Source organism: Muscardinus avellanarius (genome assembly GCF_963383645.1).
Source record: "Muscardinus avellanarius genome assembly, chromosome: 15".
Taxonomy (NCBI): Eukaryota; Metazoa; Chordata; class Mammalia; order Rodentia; family Gliridae; genus Muscardinus; species Muscardinus avellanarius.
In genome coordinates, this window is record NC_137801.1 from 56,758,375 (window position 1) to 56,785,354 (window position 26,980).

Genomic DNA, 26,980 nt, shown 5'->3' on the forward strand with positions numbered 1-26,980 from the left:
CCCAGCTCTATTTCATTTTCAAAACAGGATCTCACTATGTGAGAGAGGGCTTCACTTAGTAGATGAGGCTGGAGGTAAACCTGCCATCCTCCTGTCTCAACCTCCCAAGTATTGGGATTACAAGTGTGCACCTCCCCACCAGTTATAAATCTTCAAAATTTCAAGACAGTGGTCCATTACCTGTTTTAGCTGCATCATTGTTAGTGTAAATAGGGTTACAAACTGTTCCTCATATTGGCTTACACTCACACCAGCAATCTCAGTGAGGCACTTCAGAGAGACGTTTCTAAACATTGGAACATTCAGGAACTATTAAAATACAAAAACAAAAACAGAGAAACATAAATTTAACACAAAATCCACTTTGGGGTGGGGGATTTAACAACCAGGAACATTAGTATAGAAAGCCAAAAACTTGTATGTGGGTAAAGTATTGTTTCATGAATTTATTATGAGGATGTTTCACCTACCTGATGTATAATAAATACATTAGCAGCATAACATACTTTCTTTTGATATGTCCAAAAACAACAACAAACAAACCAAAAACAAACAACAAGGTACCTTAGTAATTTCCAAGGAGAAAGCACTTTCTGTAGTTATTATGGTACCAGAAATTGACCTGAGGGGCATTCCACCACCAAGTGATCGACACCCCCCAGCCCTATTTTTTATTTATCTTTTTTTTTTTTTTTGGTGGTACTGGGGGGTTCCTGGAAGCCCTTCTACCTCTGGGCTACACTCCCAGACCTATTTTTGCATTTTTATTTGGAAACAGGGTCTCCTAAACCAGCGCGGCTGGCTTTGAACCTGCGCGATCCTTCTGTCTCTGCCTCCCAAGCGCGGGGATTACAAGCGTGCGCCATCACGCCCGGCTTTTTTATTTATCTTTTTGTGTGCTGAGATTGAGCCCACTGGTGTTCTACCTCCAAGCTATACCCCAGTCCTATTTTATTTTTTATTTGGAAACAGGGTCTTGCTAAGTTTATGTGAGTCTCCACTGAAATGCTGAGGCTGGCTCCAAACCTGCAATCCTCCTGTCTCAACCTCCCAAGTAATGTGATTACAAACGTGCACCACCATGCCCAGTTCCTATTTTTTTTTTAAATTTGAAACAGGGTCTCACCAAGTTGCTAATGGCCTTGCTAACTTTCTGGGCACACTTCAAACCTCTAATTCTCCTGCTTAAGCCTCTAAAATATGAGGATTACAGGGCTATGCTACCACACCAGGCTGAAACTTAGCAGTTTTGATTTCTTAAGGATTTTAAGTGATAATCTAAGTAGGATAAGCAAAGGTACAGAAAAACTTTTATATAAGTGACAAGGTATGAATGAAATACCAGTTGGGGACAAAAATTTGGTAAGCATTAAAAGTGTTTTTTAAAAAGGACATATCTGACAGCCAGGCGTGGTGGTGAACGCTTGTAATCCCCGCACTTGGGAGGTGGAGACAGGAGGACTGCACAGGTTTGAAGCCAGCCTTGCTGGCTTGAGAGACCCTGTTTCCAAATTAAAAAAAAAATATATATATATAAATAGGTCTGGGAGTGTAGCCCGGAGGTAGAAGGGTTTCCAGGAACCTCAGTACCACACACACACAACACAGGGGCTACATCCCAGGCCTATTGTTTATTCTTTATTTTGAAACAAAGTCTCACTAAGTTGCTGAGGACCTCATTAAATAGCTGAGGCTGGCCTTGAACCACCATCCTCCAGTCTCAGCCTCCGGAATGCTGGGATTACAAAAGTGCGACACCACCTGGGCTTAAAAAGGACATATCTTGAAGTACAGAGTTCAGGTAAATTATAATAATCTGTGCTTCCAAGGGACCAATTAAATATGTAACTTATTACATCTATCATAATAATATTCAACTAGTCACAGAGGTTATCTTTGGGGAACGATTATAGAAACTTTTTTTTAGTGGTACCGGGAAGTGAACACTGTACCATCCAGTCAAATACTCAGCCTTTTTTGAAACAGTACCCATTAACCCAGCTGACCTCCAACTTGTGATCCCCCTGACTCAGCCTTCATAGTAGCTATGATTACAAGGCTGTGCCACTATACCTAGCAACTGTAGGAAATGTCCACAAGAATTAAATGCTACCGATTTAAAGTTTTCAGGTAAAATAGGAACTATCACTTGATTTACCTATGACATACAATTAACTAAAAGGGCAGCAACGTAATCAGATCCATTATAGTCATTTTAACTGAATTTATGAAATCCCTTGCTACAAGTGGCAAAAAAAAAAAAAAAAAAAAAAAAACACTGAATTTTAACAGTGGGGACACACAAATGCTAACTGAATGCTAACTATAACTATGGGAAAGCCCTTCTGAGTATATTGTACATCTCATAAACAAGACTGGTAATTAAAAATAACAGCTGGCCAACCCAGGTAATTATTATTAAAATGTATTCATGGCACCTTATAAATTAATGTGCTGATTAACTTTGTCTCAAAAATATATCCTAGTGGAATCCAGTTCAGAAATCTCAGCAAGGTTTCCAAGGTTGCATGTACGAGTGGTGCGTTTTGAGAATTTTCCTGCAACAAAAAACATTAAAAATTTTCTGTAAATAATTATTTTCCTGTAATAGTAGTTTTTTTTTGGGCACGGTATTGGGGATGGAACCCAGGAGCATTCTACCTCTGAGCAATACCCCGAGCCCCTATTTTTTATTATTTTGAAATAGGGTCTCACTGAGCTTCAAAGGAAAACTCAGTAAGTAGTAGCTGAGGCTGTACACAAGCCATGATCCTCCTGTCTCAGCCTCCCGAATGCTGGGATTACAAGCACGCGCCACCATGCTTGTCTGAAGTTTTTTTTTTTTTAATGAAATAAAAAGTACTCACCATCACAAACTGACACAGTTGAAAAATCTGTGAGAACTCATTGCACATGCTAAAATAAAAAAGTAGGAATTAGATTTAGAAGACACAAAAATAAATCAAAATTATTTACATACTAATAAAAACAATTTAAGTCTTCAAAATTTATAGTTATTGAATGATTTCTATTTATTTATAATTTTTATTTTTTGCGGGCCTGGGGATGGATCCCAGAGGCTTTTGACCTCCAAGCTACACCCCCTACCCAATTTTTTATTCTTTACTTTGAAACAGAGTCTCACTGAGTTGTGGAGGGCCTCACTAAGTAGCCGAGGCTGTCCGTGAACTGCGATCCTCTGGTCTCAGCCTCCCAAATGCTGGGATTACAAGCGTGCGCCACCACGCCCGGCTCAGTGATTTCTATTAAACACATATAAAATATCAGTAATTTTATCAGAGCCTAGGAATCCATTAAAACTACAATCACTCTTTAAAAAATTCACAGTGAAGAGCTGGGTGTGGTGGCGCACACTTGTAATTTGGGAGGCTGACATAGGAGGATCACAGTTCAAGGGCAGCCTCGGCTACTTAGTGAGGCCCTTTGCAACTCAGAGAGAACCCCGTTTCAAAAATAAAGAATAGAAAATAGAGCTAAGGGCATAGCTCAGAGGTAGAATGCCCCTGGGTTCCATCCCCAGTACTGAAAAAAAAAGAAAAGAAAAAAGAAAAAAAAAAATTTCACAGAGAAGCTGGGAGTATACACTGTAGTTCCAGTACTAGGGAGGCTGAGATAGAAAGATCACAGGTTCATGATAGATTAACACTACATAGTGAGGCCTTCCTATTTCAAAATAAATTAGGTATGGGGATATAGCTCAGATGTAGCATGCCCTGTGTTCAACTCCCAGTACCAAAAGAAAAAAACAAAATCCCACAACAGCAACAACAAAAAACTCCACCTCACAGATTAACTAAGCATGGTACCCATGTCAGTGCTTGGGATGTTGAGAAAAGAGGATTCCAAGGTTTATGGCCAACCTCAGCAACAAGAGGTCTCTGCAATTTAGGGAGACCTTGTTTCAAAATAAACAATAAAACAGCACTATGGGTATAGCTCAGATGTAGAAAACTCTTGAGTTCAATCCCCAGTACTCCCCATCAAAAGGAAGAAAATATTCTTATATATCTTCTTCAGACGGTTTATTACCAAAGGCAAATCTATAAGAATAGGAAACCAACAGAAAGCGGCGATTTAGAGTAAGTTGACATTTGGATGTCTTTCCTTAGAATCTATGCTTGAATAGACACCACATAAGACAGTTCTTGAAGAACATTTCTAAAGTTCACATACTTTTCAACCCATCACTTTTTTTTTTTCATTTTGAAACAAGGTCTCACTAAGTTAGGCAGGCCTCACTTTGTAGCTCAGGGTGGCCTACAACCTGCAATCTTCCTGTCTCAGCCTTCCAAGTACTGGGATTACAAGCTTGCGCCACCATGTCTGGCTAGGACCACTTTTTAATTTGTAGTGAAAAAGCACTACAATTGATTTAAAACATTCCAGTAAACAGTCCTTTATATAATTATAACATCTTTATATTAATTTCCTAGAAAATAATAGAGAAAAAAAGCTTTTTTTCCCCCGGTACTGGGGATGGAACTCAGGGCATTCTACCTCAGAGGTACACCCCCAGCCCTATTTTTTAGGTTTTTTATTTTTGAAACAGGGTTTGAGTTGTGAGGGGCCTCACTAAATAGCTGAGGCTGTCCCTGAACCACAATTCTCTGGTCTCTGTTTCCCAAATGCTGGGATTTTAAGTGTGTGCCACCACGCATGGCCGAGATATTATTTAAACATATTAAAACCAATGTTTTACTTACCTATCTTTTAAATGCTTTGCTTTTACTTGGGTTATCTGTCCACTAGAAAAATCAAACACTTCTTCACTCAAGAGTTTGAGAATCACCATATTATTTTGACAAAGACTTTCACTGGTCCTACTTGCTCCAACAATATCACTGATAAAAGTTGGCCAATGCTTGGGCCATTCTTGTTTCAGTATCTAAAATAAGACATAAAATGTTAATTTCTTCCTTTCCCTTTGTGGTACTGGAGATTGAATCCAGTGGTGCTGAACCACTCATCTACAAACCCCTGGCCCTTTCACATTTGACACAGGGTCTTACTAAGTTATACTGCTGGCTTTGAACCTAAGATCCTACTATCTCAGTTTCTCAAGTTCTGAGATTACTGGTGTGCTTAAATGTTACACACTGAGCTTAAATGTTAGTTTCTTTTCACTTCTCAAAGAAAAATAAAACTTTAAAAGCAGTGATAAAATATCAACTTTCTTTCTTCCTTTTTTAATGCAAGAAAGGTTTCCACTCTCAACACAACACACAGGTCAGTAAATAAATCAGATACTGTTTTCTGCCTTAAATAAACTATCCTAAAATAAATGTCTCACCTGGCTCTTATGTTTATGAGCAACAGATATGTATAAATACTGGGAAACTCTAAAATATAATTCTAGGTGATAAAGACTTATAAAAAAAAACAAGCTCTGGTCTAGTGGTGTAGCTAAGTGGTAGACTAATTGCCTAATGTAACTTGAGTCCCCGAGTTCAGTCCACAGCATGAAAATACAGTAAGAAAAAAAAAATTCTATTTAATGAAATCTTCACCTTGAATTAAAAAAGCCTTTCCATTCTATGCAGGGGATACAATCCAAGATCTTGTCCATGCTAAGAAAGTATTCCACCTCTGAGCTGTATTCCTAGCATCCTAATACTTGGATTAAAGTAGAGACTGAACAAATCTCAAAGATAAAGGAGGTACTGTAATCACAGACTGACTCTTTAACCAAAAGCTTAATGTATTACATTTGCATCTTTTTTTTGGTTAAATAACAGAAACTGGACCCAGGGGCATCCTATCTCCAAGCCATACCCCAGCCCTATATTTGAAACAGGGTCTCACTAAATTGCTGAGGCTCAGCTGGGTGAGGTGACACACACTCATAATCCTAGTATTTGGGAAGCTGAGACAGGAGAATCAAAGGTTCAAAGCCAGCCTTGTCAAGGTTCTTAGTAACCGAGACCCTGTTTTCAAAAATAAAATTGGGCTGGGTGTGTAGCCTCTGGGTTCAACCCCCAAAATCAAATAAATAAACAGAATTGCTGAGGCTGGCCTCGAACTTGCAATCCTCCTGTCTCTCAAATACTGGTTCTATAGATGTGTGCCACAATGTCCAGCAAAAATGTTATTTTTTTTTGGTGTGGTACTGGGGATGGAACCAGAGGCATTCTACCTGTGAGATACAGCCCCAGCCCTATTTTTTTTTTTTTTTGGGTCTGGGGGTGAAACCCAGGGGCATTCGACTTCCGAGATACAACCCCTGTCCTATTTTTTATTCTTTATTTTTAAACAGGGTCTCACTAATTTAGTGAGACCTCACTAAGTAGCTAAGGCTGGGTGCCAACCGTGATCCTCCTGTCTCAGCCTCCCAAATGCTGAGATTACAAGCGGGTACCACCACGCCCAGCTGCAATAGATTTTTAAGTTTGACTACACATCTTGAAAAAACCTGGCTTACGACATGAAGGTTTTCTAGACATCATCTAATAGGATCTGTTAAGTGATCAATAGCTTTCTTCTCTGAAAAAAATATAAGGCACAATAGTTTGAGGCCAGTCGCAGCAAGTTGGCAAAATCCTGTTTCAAAATAAAAATTAAGCCAGGCGTGGTGGCGCACACTTGTAACCCCCGCGCCTGGGAGGCTGAGACAGGAGGATCGCGCAAGTTTGAAGCCAGCCTCAGCTACTTAGTGAGGCTCTCATCAACTTAGTGAGACCCTGTTTCCAAATAAAATATAAAAAATAGGGCTGGGAGTATAGCCCAGAGGTAGAAAGCCTCTGGGTTCCACACCTAGTACCACACACACACACACACACACACACACACACACACACACACACAAAAAAAAAATCCAGAATAAATGAATTAGAGATAGGCCACATGTAAGTAAAAAGTACAGTGACATGAACATAAGAAAATGAGCTAGAAATAACAATACTTTAACAAGACTCCAATATGGAGCCAATTAACAAAGGAGACAGTGATCAGAGTTGTTAGGCTATACTCATTACTTCTGCAAGATGTTAAATCTATGTAATTTCATAAAGTAGGTTTGAAAATGTATCAAGCAGTAAAAGCATAATTGAAGAATTTAATTATTCTGAGAAAAATAGTTAATTTGAAACTTACCTGAACAAGTATCATATTTAATTTCCCGATATACACCTTCTCCTTCTGAGAGAAATGAAAAAGGTTAGATTAAATGAGAGCATAGGAAATTCTTTTGGGAAATAATGTGGATATCTGTTAATAACCATATATATATTGCAGTACTGGGGATGGAACCTGCACCCCCAGTCCTACTTTTTATTTTTTGTTTTTAAACAGGGTCTCAATGAGTTGAAAAGGACCTAAGAAGCGGAGGCTGTTCGTGAACTGCAACCCTCCTGTCTCAGCTTCCCAAATGCTGGGATTACAAGTGTGGGCAACCACAGCCAGCTATTAACTATTTATTATTATTATTATTTGGTGGCACTGAGGTTCTTGGAAACCCTTCTACCTCCGGGCTACACTCCCAGACCTATTTTATATTTTTATTTGGAAACAGGGTCTCTTAAGCCAGAGAGGCTGGCTTCGAACCAGCGTGATCCTCCTGTCTCCACCTCCCAGGTGAGGGGATTACACACATGCGCCACCATGCCTGGCTTAACTATTTATTTTTAAATATATGATAAAGTAAATTCTAGTCACAACAAAAATATTTAAGCAATTCTTTCTTAAAAATAATCTCAAAAAAAAAAAAAATTCCTCATACCTCTACACAAGTTGGGTCAGATGATGTCTTGATAATGAGGCCAACAACATACTTTTTTATTCCTGTGAAAAAAAATGGATCTTTTTATGACATGATAATAAATCTCCAGAACCTAGGGAAGTAAGTATAAAATAAACAATAGACTCTTAATCCTAGCACCATTGTGGGTATCCCCCCATTATGGCTTTATATATAGCTCTGTAACTGGGCCTTGGCTAATTAGCATGAGACAATCAATGGCCTGGGACTGATGACCCTCACACTAACAAACCCCACACTCTAACTAGCAAACAATAAAACAAAGCCAACAAATGTATTGTACTATTCACACTTTCTAGATAGCATTTCATTAACATACATACATTCATTCATTCTTTCATAGTCATGGGACTGGGGATGGAACCCAGGGTCCTTCTACCTCCAGGCTACACTCCCAGGTCTATTTGATATTTTATTTGGAAACAGGATTTCACTTAGTTGCTGATCCTCCGGTCTCCGCTTCCCAAGAAATGGGATTACAACTATGTGCCCCATTAACTTTTAATGGAATACAGGCTTCAGAATTACTCTCTTGGGACCAGGTGTGGCAGCACATGCATGTAATCCCAGTACTTGGGAGGCTGAGACAGGAGGATCACAATCACAAGTTCAAGGCCAGCGTCAACCACTAAGTGAGGACCTGTTTCAAAAATAATGAATAAAATTAGGGTTGGGGGGTATATCTCAGAGGTAGAATGTCCCTAGGTTCATTCCCCATTACCACAAAAAACAAAAACAAGAATTACTACCTTGGGCTAGCTGTGGTGATGCACCCTAGTAATCCCAGCCTTGGGGAGGCTGATACAGGAGGATTGCAGGTTCAAAGCCAGCCTCAGAAACTTAACAAGGTCCTCCGCAAATCGAAAAAGACTGTTTCCATATAAGAAATAAAATAGGGCTAGGGCCACAGATAAGAGGTATAATGCCTCAACCCCAGTGCCACATACACACACACACACCAAACCAAAACAAACCAAAAACAAACAAACAGAATTACTATCCTGGGCTGGGCTTGCTGGTCGATGCCTATAATCCTACATCTCACTAAAGCGTTAATGATGGCTTCAGACTTGGGGTCCTTCTGCGTTAAGACCCCAGAGTGCCTGGGATTACAGGCATGGTTTACCATGTCCAGCAGGAACTAAGTTTTTATATCTGATGATATAGTAATACCACCATATAGTCTTTAAACAATAAAGATAATCAATCTTTAATCTCTATATTTTTATATTTGAGAATCTGATTATTCTAGGTCATGATAATCAAATGTATTACAAAGGTTTTAACTTTTTTTGGTGGGAATGAATCTGGAGACATTCTATACCTGAGCTACACTTTAAGCTTTATTTTAAAATTTTAAACAAGATCCCATTAGGTTGATGAGAGTCTCACTTCTTGCTGATACTGTCCTTAAACCTGCAATCCTGTCAGTCTCTTAAGTAGTGAAATTACACATTTGTACCACTAAACCCAGCTTTAGCCAATCTTTAAGTCATATCACTTCAGTACTCTGAGGTTGAGACAGGAGGATCCTAAGTTTTAGAACAGCCTCATAAAGTAGTAATATTCTTATCAACCTATCGAGACCCTTTTTCTAAATAGAAATAACAGAGTTTGGCAAAAGCCTGGGGGCGTAGGTGGAAGGTAGATAGACCCTTCACTAGTAACTACATTCATACCACTGACACACACGCAGAAATCACTGGAATACACCTATATTAACACACCTAAACTGTCTGAGGCACCATCCTGAATTAAAAAAATATTGCCAATGACATTAAGATTATGGATTACAAATATTCTCACATGTAGCTAGGTGAGGTGGTGTACACCTGTAATCCCAGTTGAGACAGGAAGACCACAAGCTCAAGGCCAACAGGGCAGCTTCATTAGACTCTAAGTAAAAAAAGGGTTGGCAGTGTAACTCAGAGGTAGAAAACCCCAGGGCTTCAGCTGGGCATGGTGTCACACGCTTTTAATCCCAGCATTCGGGAGGCTGAGATAGGAGGATCGTGGTTCGTGGAGAGTCTCAGCTACTTAGTGAGGCCATCTGCAATTGAGTGAGATTGTTTCAAAATAAAGAAAAAAAAAATAGGGCAGGAGGTATAGCTCAGAGGTCAAATGCCCCTGGGTTTCATCCCCAGACCCACAAAAGCAAACAAAACAAACATAGGTTCAACACCCAATGCAAAAAAAAAAAAAAAAAAAGGCCCCCATGTTTGATTTAGCGCTTCACACCAAATACGTTAGGAACATTTTCAATATTCAGGGCTTGTTTAAATTTGATGTGTAAAGCATAACCTCTCAAATTCAAAACATGCTAGAATCAAATTTTCATGACATGGAATCCAGGGGCATTCTACCTCTGAGTTACATCCCCAACCCTATCTTTTTTTTCTTTTTCTTTTTTTTTTTTTTTTTGCCGGTCTGGGGATGGTACCCAGGGGCATTCGACCCAATAAGCTAACACCCCCTGCCCTATTTTTTATTCTTTATTTTGAAACATGGTCTCACTAAGTTACAGAAGGCCTCAGTGTATAGCTGAGGCTGTACATGAACCATGATCCTCCGGTGTCAGCCTCCCCAATGCTGAAATTACAAGTGGGCACCACCACGCCCGGCTTCCTATATTTTTATTTTTGAGACAGGGCCTCACTAAGTACCTGATGCTATCTGAGAACCACGATTCTCCGGTCTCAGCCTCCCTAATGCTGGGATTACAAGCGTGCGCCACCATGCCAGGTGTAGTAACCAGTAACTTTTATGAACTAAAATTACTATATTTATTTTCATTTTATCTTTTTTGAGGTACTGGGGATGGAAACCAGAAGCACTCTACCTCTGAGCCACACTCCCCAGCCCTATATTTTGAAACAGGGTCTCACTAAGTTGCAAAGGGCCTACGAAGTAGCTAAGGCTGGCCATGAACCCGGTCCTGTCTCAGCCTCCCAAATGCTAAGATTACAAGTGTGTGCCACCATGCCTGGCTAAATTTGCTAGTTCAAACTATGGTTCCCCTAACTGGGACTTAAAATACAATTTCTATTACTACAATAAAACTGGACATTTCTCATGTCCCCCACGGGGGAAAAAACCCCACTAATTATGAAAATGCTTTCCTAATTGTGGAAAATTTTAATAGTACAGTAAAGCCCAATAAGAGAGATTTATCAAAGAAAAATCTAATGGCAAATTGTACCAATTCACACTGCATGAGAAATGCTTAAACAATTGTTAAGTATGTGACTGCAAGAATATATATATATACATATATATGAGGATATATATAAAATGCACACACACACACACACACACACACACACACACACACACACTGAGGATCGAAGCCAAGGGCATTCTACTTATGAGCTACACTCCAGCCCTTCCTTCCGTCCGTCCGTCCGTCCATCATGATACTTGGGATGGAACCCAGAGGCCTTCTACCTCTGGGGTATACTCCCTGAACTATTTTTTATATTTAATTTGGAAACAGGGTATCGCTAAGTTGCTGAGAGCCTCACTAAGTAGCTGAGGCTCGCTTTGAACCTGCATGATCCTCCTGTCTCAGCCTCCCAAGTGCAGGGATTACAAGTGTGTGCCACCATGTATGGCTTTTTTATTTTTAAAACAGGCACATGTTAAGTTGATGAGATTATCACTACTTGGTGCTGTTCTTCTCAAATACTGGGATTACAGGTATGTGCCACTATGCCAGGCCCAAATTTTCTTATGTTAAAAGTTATAAACAAAATAAATGGGTGAATTAGCCAGGCGTGGTGGTGCACACTTGTAACCCCCATGCTTGGGAGGCTGAGACAGGAGGATTGCGCAGGTTTGAAGCCAGCCTTAGTTGGCTTAAGAGACCCTGTTTCCAAATAAAATATGAAATAGATCTGGAAGTGTAGCCTGGAGGTAGAAGACCCCTGGATTCTATTCCCAGTATTACCACCACCACCAAAACCAAAACCAAAAACCACCACATAAAAAAAAAAAAAAAAAAAGAAAGAAAGGGTGAATTAAAAGTGCTTAATAATTAAATGAAAAGTCAGCCCTAGGCAAAGGACACAATAAAAACTCTTATGGACAACATACATAAAAAAAAAAAAAATAATGAAAATAAAACAATAAAATCAGGCTGGGAGTATAGCTTTTTTGAGGTAGAATGCCCCTAGGTTCCATTTCCCATATCACACACACACAAATTACACCCAGAGGTACAAAGCCCCTAGGTTGAATCACTAACACAGAGAGAAGGAAGACAATACTATCATAATCACAGGGTAAAGATTAAATATAAATGAAAATACATCACTTATATTTAACACTGACTGAAAAGAATACAATTTTTATGGTGTTTTCATTTTGGGGGAAAGGTGTGTATGCAATTTTGCACACACGCACATGCGGCAGTACTAAAAGATTGGAGCCCAGGAGCTTTCTACCTTCAAATTGTAACCCCAGCCGTATTTTTAGTTTTGTTGTTATTATTATTATTACTATTACTATTATTTTTTTTTTTGGTGGTACTAGGGGTGGAACCCAGGGGTTTTCTACCTCCAGGCTCTACTCCCAGACCTATTTTATATTTTATTTGGAAACAGGATCTCACTAAGTTGCTGAGAGCCTCACTAAGTGACTGAGGCTGGCCTCGAACCTGTGCGATCCTCCTGTCTCAGCCTCCCAAGCGCAGGGATTACAAGTGTGTGTCACCACACCTGGCTTTTTAGTTTTGTTTTTAAACAGTGTCTTGCTAGGTTGCTTAGAATTTCCCTCCTAAAATTATCCATTCTGGCCTGAAACCTTCAATCCTGTCTCAGACTGAGAAAGGAGAGCTGCAGTTCACGAACAACCTCAGCTACTTAGTGAGGCCCTTAGTGAAACCCTGTTTCAAAATTAAGAATAGAAAACAAGGCTGGGTGTGTAGCTAGGAGGTAGAATGCCCCTGGGTCCCACCCCCAGTACCACATACACACACACAAAAAGCACAGAAACTTAAACTAATCACAGGAAAACAATCCCAAACTGAGTGTTTGCCTATCGTGTGAAGTCCTGGATTCATTACCCCTCCCCCAAAGAAGAGACTAATGAAACAGTAAACATAATGAAGAACAGAAAAGGAACTGTATGAAAAAAATGTGTAAAATTTTTTTTGATAATTATATCATGGTTCCATTAACTCATGAATATGATTGATTGAAGGGAAGGAAGGGTCTAAGGAAATTTTCAATACTAACACAATTTTTCTGTAATTCTAAAATTACTTCCAAGTAAAAAAAAATGCTTTGAGGATACAAATTAAGGGTACTTTTAATATTTGTGGGGAGGTTCTGGGTGGGTAGGATTAAACTGAAGGACATTTTACCCCTGAGTTATACACCCCCAGCCTATTATTATTTTTGGTGGTACTGGGGGTGGAATCCAGAGGCTTTCTACCTCTGGGCTACACTCCCAAACCTATTTTATACTTTATTAGGAAACAGGGTCTCACTAAGTTGCTGAGAACCTCACTAAGTAGCTGAGGCTGGCGTTGAACCTGTGTGATCCTCCTGTCTCAGCCTCCCAAGCACTGGGATTACAAACTTGTGCCACCACACACAGCTCTCCCCCCAGCCTATTTTACTCTTTTATTTAGAAACAGTGTTTCACTAAATTGCAGAGGGCCTCACTAAGTAGCCTAGGTGGCGCACACTTGTAATCCCAGCATTTGGGGGGCTGAGACGGAGGATCTTCGTTTGCCGACAACCTCAGCAGCTACTTAGCGAGGCCTTCTGTAACTTAGTGAGACCCTGTCTCAAAATAAAGAATAAAAAGTAGGGCAGGGAGTGTAGCTTGGAAGTCCAATGTCCCTGGGTTCCATCCCCAGACCAGCAAAAAACAGAAGCAAAAACAAACCACACATAAAAAACAGGATCTCAATAGGTGGATGAGTCTTGTTCCGTTGCAGAGGGTGTCTTCGAATGTCTGATTCTGCCTCAGTCTCCCAAGTACTAGGATTATAAGTGTGCACCACCAAACTCAGATTAACATAGTTTTTACCTGGGAATGGTGGCAAAGGCCTATAATTCTGGTGTTTGGGATACTAAAATAGGAGAATCAAAGGCTTGAGGTAAGCCTCAGCAGCTTGGCAAGATACCCTGGCAGATCCTGTTTTAAAACAAAAAAGACATGCAAGGATGTAGCCTGGAAGCAGACAGTCCCTGGGCTCAATCCTTTGTATCAAAAAAGGGAGGGCAAAATAAAAATATAAGGGCTTTCACCCCCCCCCCCCTTTTGATACTGAGGATAGAACTCAGAAGCCTTCTACTGAGCCCTTTACTTTTGTGTGTGTGTATATGTATGAGAGGGGGGTAGCTGGGATGGAACCCAGGAGCATTCGTCCTCCGAGCTATACTCCCTGCTCTATTTTTTATTCTTTAATTTGAAACAGGGTCTCACTAAGTTTGTAAAGGGTCTCACTAAGTAGCTGAGGCTGTCTGCGAACCACCATCCTCCAGTCTCAGCCTCCCTCCCAATTGCTGGGATTACAAGCATGTGCCACCACACCCAGCCACCCCTTTACAATTTTATTTTGAAATAGGTTATTGCTGTATTTGAGGGGCTCACAGCGTTGCTGAGATTAGCTTGAAGATCTCATCCTACCCAAATAATGAGATTACAAGTATGTGCCACCACACCTCATCTCAATCTTACACTTTTCTTAACTTCTTAATTTTATGTTTAATTGTGTATTAAATTTTAACAATTACTTTGCTTTAATCCACGCAATAATCTCAGCTTTACAATTATACTTTACTACAAATTCTTTTTTTTGTGTGGGTCTGGAGATGAAACCCAGGGACATATGACCTCTATGCTACACCCCCTACCCTATATTTTATTTATTTATTTTTTGGTGGTACTGGGGTTCCTGGAAGCCCTTCTACCTCCAGGCTACACTCCCAGACCTATTTTTTAAAAATATTTTTATTTGGAAACAAGGTCTTGTAAGCCAGCACGACTGGCTTCGAACCTGTATGATCCTCCTGTCTCTGCCTCCCAAGCACAGGGATTACAAGAGTGTGGATTACAAGCGTGCACCACCACACCTGGCCTATATTTTATTCTTTTTTTGAAACAGGATCACACAAAGTTACAGAGGGCCTCACTGAGTAACTGCAATCCTCTGGTCTCAGCCTCCAGAATGTTGGGATTACAAGCGTGCGCCACCACAAATTATTTTCTATGTGTTATTTAATTTCAACTAAATCTAACTAAAAATAATTTTCCTAGTGTTGACTCTTCCTTATATATAAATTACTAAAAACAAACACCAAATAAAAAAATTTAAAAAGCCAGGCATGGTGCCATACAACTGTTATTCCAGTACTTGAGAGGCTAAAACAAAAGGATAGGATTGCAGGTTCAAGGACAGCCTCAGCAACTTAGTAAAGTCCTTCAGCAACTTAAGAGAGACCTTGTTTCAAAGCAAAAAAGTAAAAAGGATTGGGATGTTGCTTGGAGGTAGAATGTCCTTGTATTCACCAGTATCCACCCCCTCAAAGGTCTAAGATGAGTAACTATCGCTATAAAATACAGAGAGACAGACACGTTTTTAATGTGGTGCTGGGGAATGAACCTAGGGGAATTCTACCTCAGAGCTACACCCCTAGCCTAATTTTTTATTATTTTGAAACAGGGTCTCACTGAGTTGCAAAGGGCCTCATTGAGTAGCTGAGGCTGTCCTTGAGCGATCCTCCTGTCTCAGCCTCCTAAATGCTGAGATTACAAGATGGTATCACCACACCCAGCTTAGTGTGATTCTTATATTAAAAGGGAGCTAAACCAAGGCATGGTGGCTCATGCTTGTAATCCTAGCATTTAGGAGGCAGAGCCCTTTAATATCCCAAATCCTAATACTCATGTCCTATATACAGAATAGCGTAATATTTGAATAGTTGCATCTTCCCTTAAATTAGCTCATGATAGCCGGGTGTGGTGGCGCAGGCTTGTAATCCCTGTGCTTGGGAGGCTGAGACAGGAGGATCGCACGTGTTCGAAGCCAGCCTCAGCTACTTAGTGAGACCCTGTTTCCAAATAAAATATAAAAAAGGTCTGGGAGTATAGCCCAGAGGTAGAAAGCCTCTGGGTTCCACCCCCAGGACCACCAAAATAAATAAATAAATAAATAAATAAATAAATAAATAAATAAGCTAATGATAAAATTCCAAGTTAACAGGCAAATGTTATTTAAATGGCTGCATTGCAACATTCTTTAGGTTTTAAAAAAATTTCTGATCTGTGATTGCTTGAATCCACAAATTTAGAACTTGAGGATACAGTGCGTCAACCACAAAAACATTTTGACGAAAAGGTCTCAATCATGTCCCTCTAGCCTCAGCTTTTATTTAGTGAGGTCCTCTGCAATTCAATGAAATTGTTTCAAAATAAAGAGTAAAAAATAGGGTTAGGGGTGTGGCTTGGAGGTAGAATGTCCCTGGGTTCCATCTCAAGTACTACAAAAAAGGGGAGCGCAAACACGGATAAATTGGGAATGGTGGCACATGCCTATAATCTCAGTACTTGGGAGGCTGAGACAAGAGGATCAAAGGTTTGAGGCCAGCCCCTACAACTTACACCCAGTTTCAAAATAAATAATAAAAGCTTTCCAGGTGTTGAGGTGCATGTTTGTAATCCCAGCATTTAGTAAACTGAGACAGGAGGATCACATTATGAGGACAGCCTCATCTACTACTTAGCAAGGCCCTTTGCAAACTCAGTGAGACCCTGTTTCAAAATAAAGAATAAAAAATAGGGCTGGGGTTATAGCTTGGAGGTAGAATGACCCCCACCCTTCCATCCACAGTACTAAAAAAAAAAAAGAAAAAGAAAAAGAAAAAAATCCAACCATGATGGCCCATGACTGTAATTATAGTACTTTGGAGGGGGAGAGAAGATTACAGTTACAAAGATAGCCTCAGCAATTTAGTGAGGCTAACAGCAACTTAGTGAGACTTTTATTTCCAAATAAACAGGGATAGGGGTATAGCAATGTCCCTCGGTTCAATCCTGAGAACCCTAAATAAATAAGCAAGCCAATGATGTTAATACCTGTGAAAATATAAAATCCAAATGCTTGTCAATGCAGAGAGCTCAGTATGAGTGTGATTCGACAGAAAATGAGATGTCAGATAAACACATTCCTGGTATCTTTTAATATGTTTCAAATGAATTAGTGACTGTCAGTTACAAAATGTACTCCGGCGTGCTAGCGCATGCTTGTGATCCCCACACTTGGGAGGCTGAGACAGGAGGATCGCAACAGGTTCGAAGCCAGCCTCAGCTACTTAGTGAGGCTTTCAGCAACTTAGTGAGACCCCGTTTCCAAATAAAATATAAAAAAGGTCTGCAAGTATAGCGCGGAGGTAGAAAGCCTCTGGGTTCCACCCCCAGTACCACCAAAATAAATAAATAAATAAATACAAATAAAAAATAAAACAATCGGTTGTGGTTGTACATATTGCAGTCCCAGTACTTGAAAGGCTAAGACAGGAGGATAGCAGGTTTAAGGCAGTGTTAGTAAGTAGTGAGCCCCTAGCCAGCCGTGGTGACCCACACTTGTAATCCCAGCATTTGGGAGGCTGAGACCGGAGGATTGTGGTTCGCGGACAGCCTCAGCTACTTAGTGAGGTCCTCTGCAACTCATTGAGACCTGGTTTCAAAATAAAAAACAAGAAAAAGTAGGGCAGGAGGTGTAGCTCGGAGGTTGAATGCCCCTGAGTTCCATCCCCAGATCTGAAAAAAGTAGTGAGCCTCTAATCCACCTAGTGAGACAGTTTCAAAATAAAAATAAAATAGGGCTGGGTTTGTAGCTTGGAGGTAGAATCTTCTGGGTTCAATCCTCAGTACAAATTTTTTTGGTGGTACTAAGGGTGGAAACCCAAGGGCTTTCTACCTCCAGGCTCTACTCCCAGACCTATTTTATATTTTATTTGGAAATAGGGTCTAAGTTGCTGAGAGCCTCACTAATTAGCTGAGGTTGGCTTCGAACCCGTGCGATCCTGCTGTCTCAAGCTCCTAAACGCGGGGATTACAAGCGTGCACCATTATGCCCGAGTACCACAGTCTTTAAACAAAGCTCTAACCCTGAAGACTTCACATTCAATAAAAATCTTATTAATCTAAAAAGATATTTTTTCAATTATTCAGAAAGTATACTAGGATATGTTGTAGTAGATATTAAACTTAATATAAAGAGCAAGAGCCAGACACGTTAGCACACACTTGTAATCCCAGTCTCCAACATACTGGGATTAAAAGCATGGGCTACCAGACCCTGCTAGAATTGTAGTTTTAAGGCTGTGGAAATTGGTCAGAGGCAGTGGCACATGAATGCCTGTAATTCTAGCTAGTTAGTAAAGTTGAGAGAAGATCAGTTCAAAAAGGGCATAGTGGGCTGAGGATATAGCTAAGCAGAGAATTCTCCTGGGCGCATACTCTAGTACTAATGGAAAAAAAAGATTTTCAAAGCATTCGTATGCTGAACCCTTTAGTTATTGGCATTCTTATTCATTTACTTATTTATTTACTTACTTATTTACTTATTTATTTATTTATTTCTGTGGTACTGATGATGGAACCCAGGGACTTTCTATCGCTGGTCTATACTCCCAGACCTATTTTATACTTTATTTGGAAACAAGTTCTCACTAAGTAGCTGAGGCTGGCCTCAAACCTGCACAATCCCTGTCTCAGCCTCCCAAGTACTAGGATTACAAGCGTGAGCCACCACGCCCAGCTAGCTACTGGCATTCTAATAACCAAAAAACTTTCAAGATCTGACTCTCAACATGCACAACAACAAAAAATCTCTACTGGGGTATAGCCAAGTGCTTATCAGAATATGCCAGAACCTGAGTTTGTTCATTTAAAAGATATATATCACATCTTGCAAGTTACACAATAAGAACTATCCCCTGGGAATGCATTGCAAATATTAAGATCCTTAATGATAAAGTAAAAAACAGGATCTAAGTTGCCGAAGACCTCAATAAACTGCCAAGGTGGATTGGAACCTTGGATCCTGTCTCAGCCTCCCAAATACCAGGATTAAAGGAGTGAGTCATCACCCACATGAATAGTAACTAAAATTCTTTACCAAGGAACAAATACTATTGCAATATACTATAATACCATTATTCCCTTCTTTTTGTTGTTGTGTAACTGGGGATTGAACCTAGGAGCATTCTACCTCTGAGGTACAACCCAGTCCTATTTTTAATTCTTTCTGGGACAGGGTTTCACTAAGTTGTGGAGGGCCTCACTAGTTGAGGCTGGCTGTGAACCTTGTAATCCCAGTACTTGGGAGTCTGAGAAGATCATGAGTCATAGCTACAGCCCCACACCTTTCAAAGATGGTCACTAAAATACAGTACTTGGGCTGGTAATGTAGCTAAATGGTAAACAGCTTGTCTAGCATCCATTTGGCCTCGATGCCCAGAACCACAAAATTTAAAAAAAAAAAAAAAGTTATGCTTTCTCTTCCTACATACCTGGAGACTGGAGAAACATCTAGTATTGTTTCTACTCTTCACACAATTAAATAGTTGTGAGAACAAATACATGGTCAAATGGAGACAAATACCTAAACAATTCTAAAACAGGAGCTCTCAGAGGCTGAGACAAAAGGACCAAGGGTTCAAAGACAGCCTTAGTGACTTAGGGAGGCACTTTACAATTTAGTGAGACCTTGTTTCCAAGTAAGAAATAAAATCTGGCTAGAGGTATAGCTTGAGATAGAATGCATCTGGGTTCAATCCTCTACCAAAATAAAAATATAGCAGGGGTTTATAACATAGGCCTCCAAAAGACAGGCTAAAACCAGATCATTAATTAGTCCTACATGTTCAGACACTTTAAGAATGTATCTCTACATTCCTTATATTATTTATTGAGACATGTCACCGGGTATGGCGGCACACGCTTATAATCCCAGCGCTTGGGAGGCTGAGACAGGAGGATAGCACAGGTTCGAAGCCAGCCTCAGCTACTTAGTGAGGCTCTCAGCAACTTAGTGTGACCCTATTTCCCAATTAAATATAAGCCGGGCGTGGTGGTGCACACTTGTAATCCCAGCATTCGGGAGGCTGAGACCAGAGGATCCCGGTTTGCAGAGAGCCTCAGCTACTAAGGGAGGCCCCCCGCAACTTAGTGAGACCCTGTTTCAAATTATAGAATAAAACTAGGGCAGGGAGTGTAGCTCGGAGGTCAAATGCCCCTGGATTCCATCCCCAGACCCACAAAAATAAATAAATAAATAAATACAAAAAAATAAACGTGTATGGCTATGTTGCCCAGACTGCCTCAAACTACTTAGACTCAAGTGATCCTCCTGCCTCAGCCTCCCAAGAAGTTAGTACAACAGGTGCCTGCTACAGTACCTGGATTCCTTTTTTTTCCCCCCTGTGGTGCTGGGGATCAAGCCACACCGTCCTCCATTTTCTGTTTTGACACAGGGTTTCCCTAGGTTGTTGGAGCCTTGCTAAGTTGCCAAGGCTGGCCACGAACCTGCAATTCTCCTTTTCAGCCTCCTGAGTACTGGGATGACAAACATGTACCATCACATCCAGCTACACTCATCTTTTTTTTTTTTTAATAGTCCTGGAGATGAAACCCAGGGGCCTCTACCACCAGGCTACGCCCCGACCTATTTCATATTTTATTTGGATTGGCCACTACCCCTGGATCTACACTCATTATTATTATTTTTTTTTGCAGGTCTGGGGATGGAACGCAGGGGCATCGGACCTCCAAGCTACAGCCCCTGCCCTATCTTTTATTCTTTATTTTGAAACAGGGTCTCACTGAGTTGCGGAGGGCCTAAGTAGCTGAGGCTGTCAGCAAACTGTGATTCTCCGGTCTCAGCCTCCTGAATGCTGGGATTACAAGCGTGCGCCACCATACCCCCCTTACACTCATCAATTTTTTTTTTTTTTTGGTGGTACTGAGGATGGAACCCAGGGGCCCTCTACCTCTGGGCTACACTCCCAAACCTATTTTATATTTTATTTGGAGACAGGGTCTCTTAAGCCAGCTGAGGCTGGCTTCGAACCTGCACAATCCTCCTGTCTCAGCCTCCCAAGCACAGGGATTACAAGCGTGCGCCACCACACCCGGCTTACACTCATCATTCTTAAACCAGTTTAAGAACTCAAAAAGGTATGGAATGAACCAGTGCAAGATATGAACATGCTATTAAAACTTATAGCAGCATTATACTTTATGGTAAAAAGACAAAACAATACAAACATCCACCAATAATGAATAAACAAAATGATACACACATACAATTAAGTTTTATTCAACCTTTAATAAGAAAGTAAAATTACAGGGCGAAGTGAACAAGCCTGTAATTCCAGGATTTGGGAGATTGAGGCAGAAGAGTTACAGAGAGTTACAGATTCAAGAGCAGCCTCTAAAACCTAGTGAGATGCCATTTCAAAACAAAAAATAAGCAAGCCGTGGTGGTATACTCTTGTAATCCCAGTACTTGAGAGGCCGAAACAGGAGGATTGCAGGTTCAAAGACAGCCTCAACAACTTGGCAAGGACATCCTCAACTTATTGTGAGACTGTTTCCAAATGAGAATAAAAATTGGGCTTGGGGTTTAGCTCAGAGGTAGGATGTCTATGGGTTCAATCCCCAGTGCCATGGGAAAATAAAAAAAAGATAAAAAGGGCTAGAGGTATATATCTTGAAGGAATAATGGTTCAATCCCAGTAAAACACACATATGCACATACACAGCAAATAAATGCTGTATATAACATGTATAAACTTTTTCAGCCAGCCTCAGGTACTTAGTGAGGCCCTCTACAATTTAGAGAGACTCTGTTTCAAAATAAAGAATAAAAGCCAGGCATAGTGACTTGTAATCCCAGCATTTGGGAGGCTGAGACCAGAGGATCACGGTTTGTGGATAGCCTCAGCTACTTAGTGAGGCCCTTTGCAGCTCAGTGAGACCCTGTTTCAAAGTAAAGAATAAAAAATAGGGCTGAGTCATGCGCTGTGCAGCAGTGTCTCTCAGGAGCTGTAGTCCAATCCAAGAAAAAAAAAAAAAAAAGAAAGAAAGAAAGAAAGAAAGAAAGAAAGAAAGAAAGAAAGAAAGAAGAAAAGACAGTATAGCGCGGGGGTAGCATGCCCCCCAATACCTTAAAAAAAAAAAAAAAGCTAAAGCTAAAACGATATTCAGCCGGGGGTGGTGGCGCACGCTTGTAATCCCCGCGCTTGGGAGGCTGAGACAGGAGGATCGCACGGGTTCAAAGCCAGCCTCAGCTACTTAGTGAGGCTCAACAACTTAGTGAGACCCTGTTTCCAAATAAAATATTTAAAAAATAAGTCTGGGAGTATAGCCTGGAGGTTGAACGCCTCTGTGTTCCACCCCCAGTACCACCAAAATAAAATAAAAATAAATAAATAAATAAAATGATAAATGTTCATACATAAACATACTCTTTTTTTTGTGGCGATAGGGACTGAATCTAGGGGCATTCTACTTCCAAGCTATATTGCTGGCCCTATGTTATCTCATTTTCTTTTTTTCATGGTACTGAAGATTGAATACGGAGGGCATTCTACCTCCAAGCTACACCCCTAGCCCTATTTTTTATTGTGGAACTGGTTCTTACTAAGTTGATCAGAGTCTCATGACTTGCTCAGACTGTCTTCAAACCTGTGATCCTCTTTTCTCTGCCACCCATGTACTGGGATTAAAGGTGTGTGCCACCATGCCTGGTTTATTTTTAATTTAGAAACAGTTTTAGTCTTGCTAAGTTGCTGAGAGCCTTGATAAATTGCTAGAGTTGGCTTGAAATCTGCAATCCTACTGTCTCAGGCTTCTTATAGGCATGGGCCACCACACCAAGTATCTCTACGAATATTTTAGCCCCCCCAATTATTGACCACTGAAAAAATTTCATGCCAGACACAGTAGCCAAAATTTAAAATCCCAGTATCTGGGAAGCTAAGATAGTTCTGGGCTCCTAGGTAGATTGCTCTTGGGTTCAAACCTCAGTACCCTCACCCCCTCCCAAAAAAACCCCACATCTTAAATACGACACAGAATATGAATGGGGAGAAGAAAAATTCAATAAACTGCAGCTCACTCATCAAAATCCAAAACTTGCGCTGGGCATGGCGGTACACACCTGTGATCCTAGTGCTTGGGAGACTGAGACAGGAGGACTGCAGGTTGGCAGGTTAGTGTTATCTTGTTTCCAAATTAAGAGAGAAAAGGGGGACCGGGGGTGTACCCTGGAGGTAGGAGGATCCTGAGTTCCATTTCCAGTAACCCCCTGACATCAATCTTCTTTTTCAGAAGACAGCATTAACAAGGGAAAACGTATTTGACAAAATACTCATATGTATATTACGATCCCTTAGAACTAAAAAGGAAATAGCCCAATTAAACATATACAATAGTAATCCCAGTACTTGGGAGGCTGAGACAGGAGAAATGCAGTTTGAGGCCAGCCTCAAAGCTAGTTAGGCCCTCCATAACTTAGTGAAACCATTTTTCAAAATAAAATAAGGAGTGGGTGTAGCTCAGAGGTAGAATGCCCCTGGATTCAATCCCTGCCACTGCAAAAGAAATAAAATTAATTAATTAAAAAGTACAACAGCCCAGTGCAGTGGCCCATGCCTAAAATCCTAGTACTTGGGAAGTTGAGAAAGATCCTAGCTTTAGTAAGGACTCTCAGCAACCTAGGGAAGACACTGTTTCTGAACAAAAAATAAAAATAGCCGGAGGTATAGTTTGGAGGTAGACTGTCCCTGGGTTCAATATCTACCCCCCACACACATACTAAGTACATATATTTGAACAGATATTTCACAAAGAACAGTGGCATCCCTTCCTTGTAGTAATGATGTGAAATGATGCTCAACAGCATAAGGAAAATGGATATTTAAACCACAACTGGATACCCTATGAGTACAGTATGATAGCTGGAATTAATTATACAACACAGTCTAGCCATTCCATTCTTAGTCAAGTGAATGACAGAAGCACATGAAAAAGACAATAACCACAGGATGACCCTGATTACTGTGATGGTTTCATGCATAAGTCAAAATTTATCAAAGTGTGCCCTTGAACTTATGCAATTTGTTGCATGTCAATTACACTTCATTCATTAAAGTTTTAAAAAGGCAAATGAAAAAAAACAAAAAAACAAAAAACAAAAAAACAAAAAAAACAAAAAGATAAAGATTGCCCACACTGGGTCTGGAGGTACATGACTGTAATCCTAGGACCTGGGAAGCTCAGACAAGAGAATAACAGGCTTGTAGCCAACCTCAAAGCCAGGTGTGGTGGCACATGCTTGTAATCCCAGCACTTGGTAGGCTGAAAGAGTAGCTAATGAGTGTGATATAAACTTTACAGACAAGCAGTACAATCAACCAATTCATACAACTTGTTGTATACTTGATAGTATATAATCAACCAAATATACAACTCAGAAATTTTATTGGCCCAACTACCTCCTAAATATTCAAACTTTCAAAAAATAATCTAGGTGGGGGGACATTGTGCGTGCGTGTGTTTTACCGTGGATGGAACCCAGTGACATTCTACCTCTGAGCTACACTCTCAGCCTGATTTTTTATTCTTTATTTTGAAACAGAGTCTCAGTTGTGGAAGGCCTCACTGGGCAGCTCAGGCTGGCTGCAAACCTGTGTGTGGTCCTCCTGTCTCAGCCTCCTATGTACTGGGATTACAGGTATGTGCCACCACGCCCTACTCCAAAAGTTTCTTACCTAGCATGATGGTGCATCCCTATAAACCCAGTACTTGGGAGGCTGAAACAGGGAGAATCAAAGGTTTGAAACCAGCCTCAGCAAATTTAGTGAGACCCTATTTCCTGGAGGAAGAAAGCCAGGGTCCCTTTGCTAATATTTCTCTCTCTGCCCCCAGCTTCCTGGGCAGCTGAGATTGCATGTGTCAGCACCATGTTCAGCAAAAGGAATACTTCTTTAGATGATACAGATTAAAAAGCCTAAATTATTTTTTGAGGAAGATGGAAGGAGAAATTCGATTATGTGAAGTGGAAGTTCACATAATCTGAAAGAAGCTGGTTGTAGTGTCCCACACTTGTAATCCCAGTACCTGGGAGGCTGAGACGGGAGGATCATAGTTTACATACAGCCCCAGCTACTTAGTGAGGCCCTCCACAACTTAGTGAGACCTTGTTTCAAACAAACTCTCTCTCACACACACATCAAAACCAAAACCAAACAAACAAATAAGGGTGGGGTGACAGGGATCATAACTCTCAAGCACAGAAAGAGAATTAGCATTGCTGGCAGTCCTCGAATACCTTTAAGACTTTGATGAATAGCAACTACTTCTTATTTGGAAATTCTTTTACTTCACATAATCTAACTTCCCCTTCACCTTCCTCAAGTAAGAAATATTTAGGATTTTTAATCTATTAACAGAGCTCATCTAAAGAATCATTCCTTTTGCTGAGCATGGTGCTGACACCTGTATTCTCAGTTGCCCAAGAGGCTGAGGCAGAGATCCCAAGTTCAATGGCAGTCTGAACAATTTAGCATGACCCTGTCTCAAAATAAAAAGGAGATGTAACTAATTAGTAAAGTACTTGCTTAGCATCGACATGGTTATGGGCTCAATTCCCACTACTGGGGGGAGGGAGGGCAATTTCTTTAAATATTTGAAAGTAGATATGAAAGCAAAAACTGTGTATGTGTGAGTAAAAATATGTGGAAATGCTATAGGCCCTTAAAGTCGAGAAATAAGTTATACTGGGGAACATTAACTCAACATTAATAGCACTGAAAAATCAAATAATTACATACTGAGCAACGATTTACCAATCAATAAGAATGCAAAAAAAGTCATTCTCTGATCCTTATTATGGAGCTTACAGTTTGGAGTATGGGAGAGGAATAAGAAAATCTACAAAAGCCAAGCATGGTCCAGTGTGGTGGCGCACACTCGTAATCCCAGCGCTTGGGAGGCGGAGACAGGAGGATCCCACAGGTTTGAAGCCAGCTGTGCTGGCCTAAGAGACCCTATTCCCAAATAAAAAAGTATAAAATAGGCCTGGGAGTGTAGCCCGGATGTAGAAGGGCTTTCAGGAACCCAGTACCACTCCACCACACACACACACACACAAAGCCAAGCATGGCAATATGCTATGATGAAAGAGGTAAAGCAAAAACAGCACATAAGAAACCAAACCAAGCCGGGCGTGGTGGTGCACGCTTGTAATCCCAGCATTTGGGAGGCTGAGACCGGAGGATTGCAGTTCGCAGACAGCCTCAGCTACTTAGTGAGGCCCTTTGCAACTCAGTGAGACCTGGTTTCAAAATAAAGAATATGAAATAGGGCAGGAGGTATAACTCAGAGGTCAAATGCCCCTGGGTTCCACCCCCAGACCCGCAAAAAGAATAATAAAATAAAATAAATAAAAATTTTTGCCTAACAAATCTCTTCTGTTATTAAAACAACTTTTTAACAAATGCTTTTTTTGGGGTACTGGGGATTAACCCAGAGGCATTCTACCTCTAAGATAGCCACCCCCCAGTCAATTTTATATCTTTTTTGGAAATGGGTCTCACCTAGGTTGCTGAGAGCCTTGTTAAATTGCTGGGGTTGTCTTTGCACCTGTGATCCTCCTGTTTCATCCTCCCAAGTACTAATGAAATATTTTTTGAGATGGGGATGAAGCTCGGTGGCAAAATGCTCACCATGCACAGGTGAAGGCCTTGGGTTTAAACTCCACTACCACAGAAACAAAACAAAGTTATATGCTGCCTTAAATGCCTTAGTTTACTCTTGTATGTGTATTCATATGTAGGGTTAGGGCTAGAATCTAAGGCCATGAGCATGCTAGGCATGTGCCACAGAACTGAGCTCTATATACTCAATCAATGTTTATTTCTCTTTGAAATTTTATTCTTCTGTGAACCAATGGTACAGTATCCATCAAGACCTAATACAACCAGAAGCATGTAATTCAGTCCAAAAGAGTCACAGATTTTCCTGGCAAAGTAATTTAGACAGTGAAAATGCCATCACCAAACAGTAAAAATTAACCTAATCTAAGAAGTTGGCTGTGCCCCACACTTATAATCCCAGTACCTGGGAGGCTGAGACAGGAGGATCATGGTTTGAAGCCAGCCTCAGCTACTTAGTGAGGTCCTC

At 40.6% G+C, this 26,980-nt stretch overlaps 1 protein-coding gene across 2 annotated transcripts in view; it reads right to left on the reverse strand.

Moving 5' to 3' along the window:
- The window catches only part of XPO1 (exportin 1), a gene marked incomplete at both ends in the record, with an annotated part of 73,662 nt that overhangs the window by 20,857 nt on the left and 25,825 nt on the right, over nucleotides 1-26,980 (reverse strand). For both annotated transcript variants that reach the window (XM_080711497.1, XM_080711496.1), the window contains 6 exons: nucleotides 181-309; nucleotides 2,439-2,558; nucleotides 2,868-2,916; nucleotides 4,725-4,906; nucleotides 7,111-7,155; nucleotides 7,736-7,797. In XM_080711497.1, coding sequence (XP_080567623.1) covers nucleotides 181-309; nucleotides 2,439-2,558; nucleotides 2,868-2,916; nucleotides 4,725-4,906; nucleotides 7,111-7,155; nucleotides 7,736-7,797 — 587 coding nt within the window. The remainder of the gene's footprint in view (nucleotides 1-180; nucleotides 310-2,438; nucleotides 2,559-2,867; nucleotides 2,917-4,724; nucleotides 4,907-7,110; nucleotides 7,156-7,735; nucleotides 7,798-26,980) is intronic.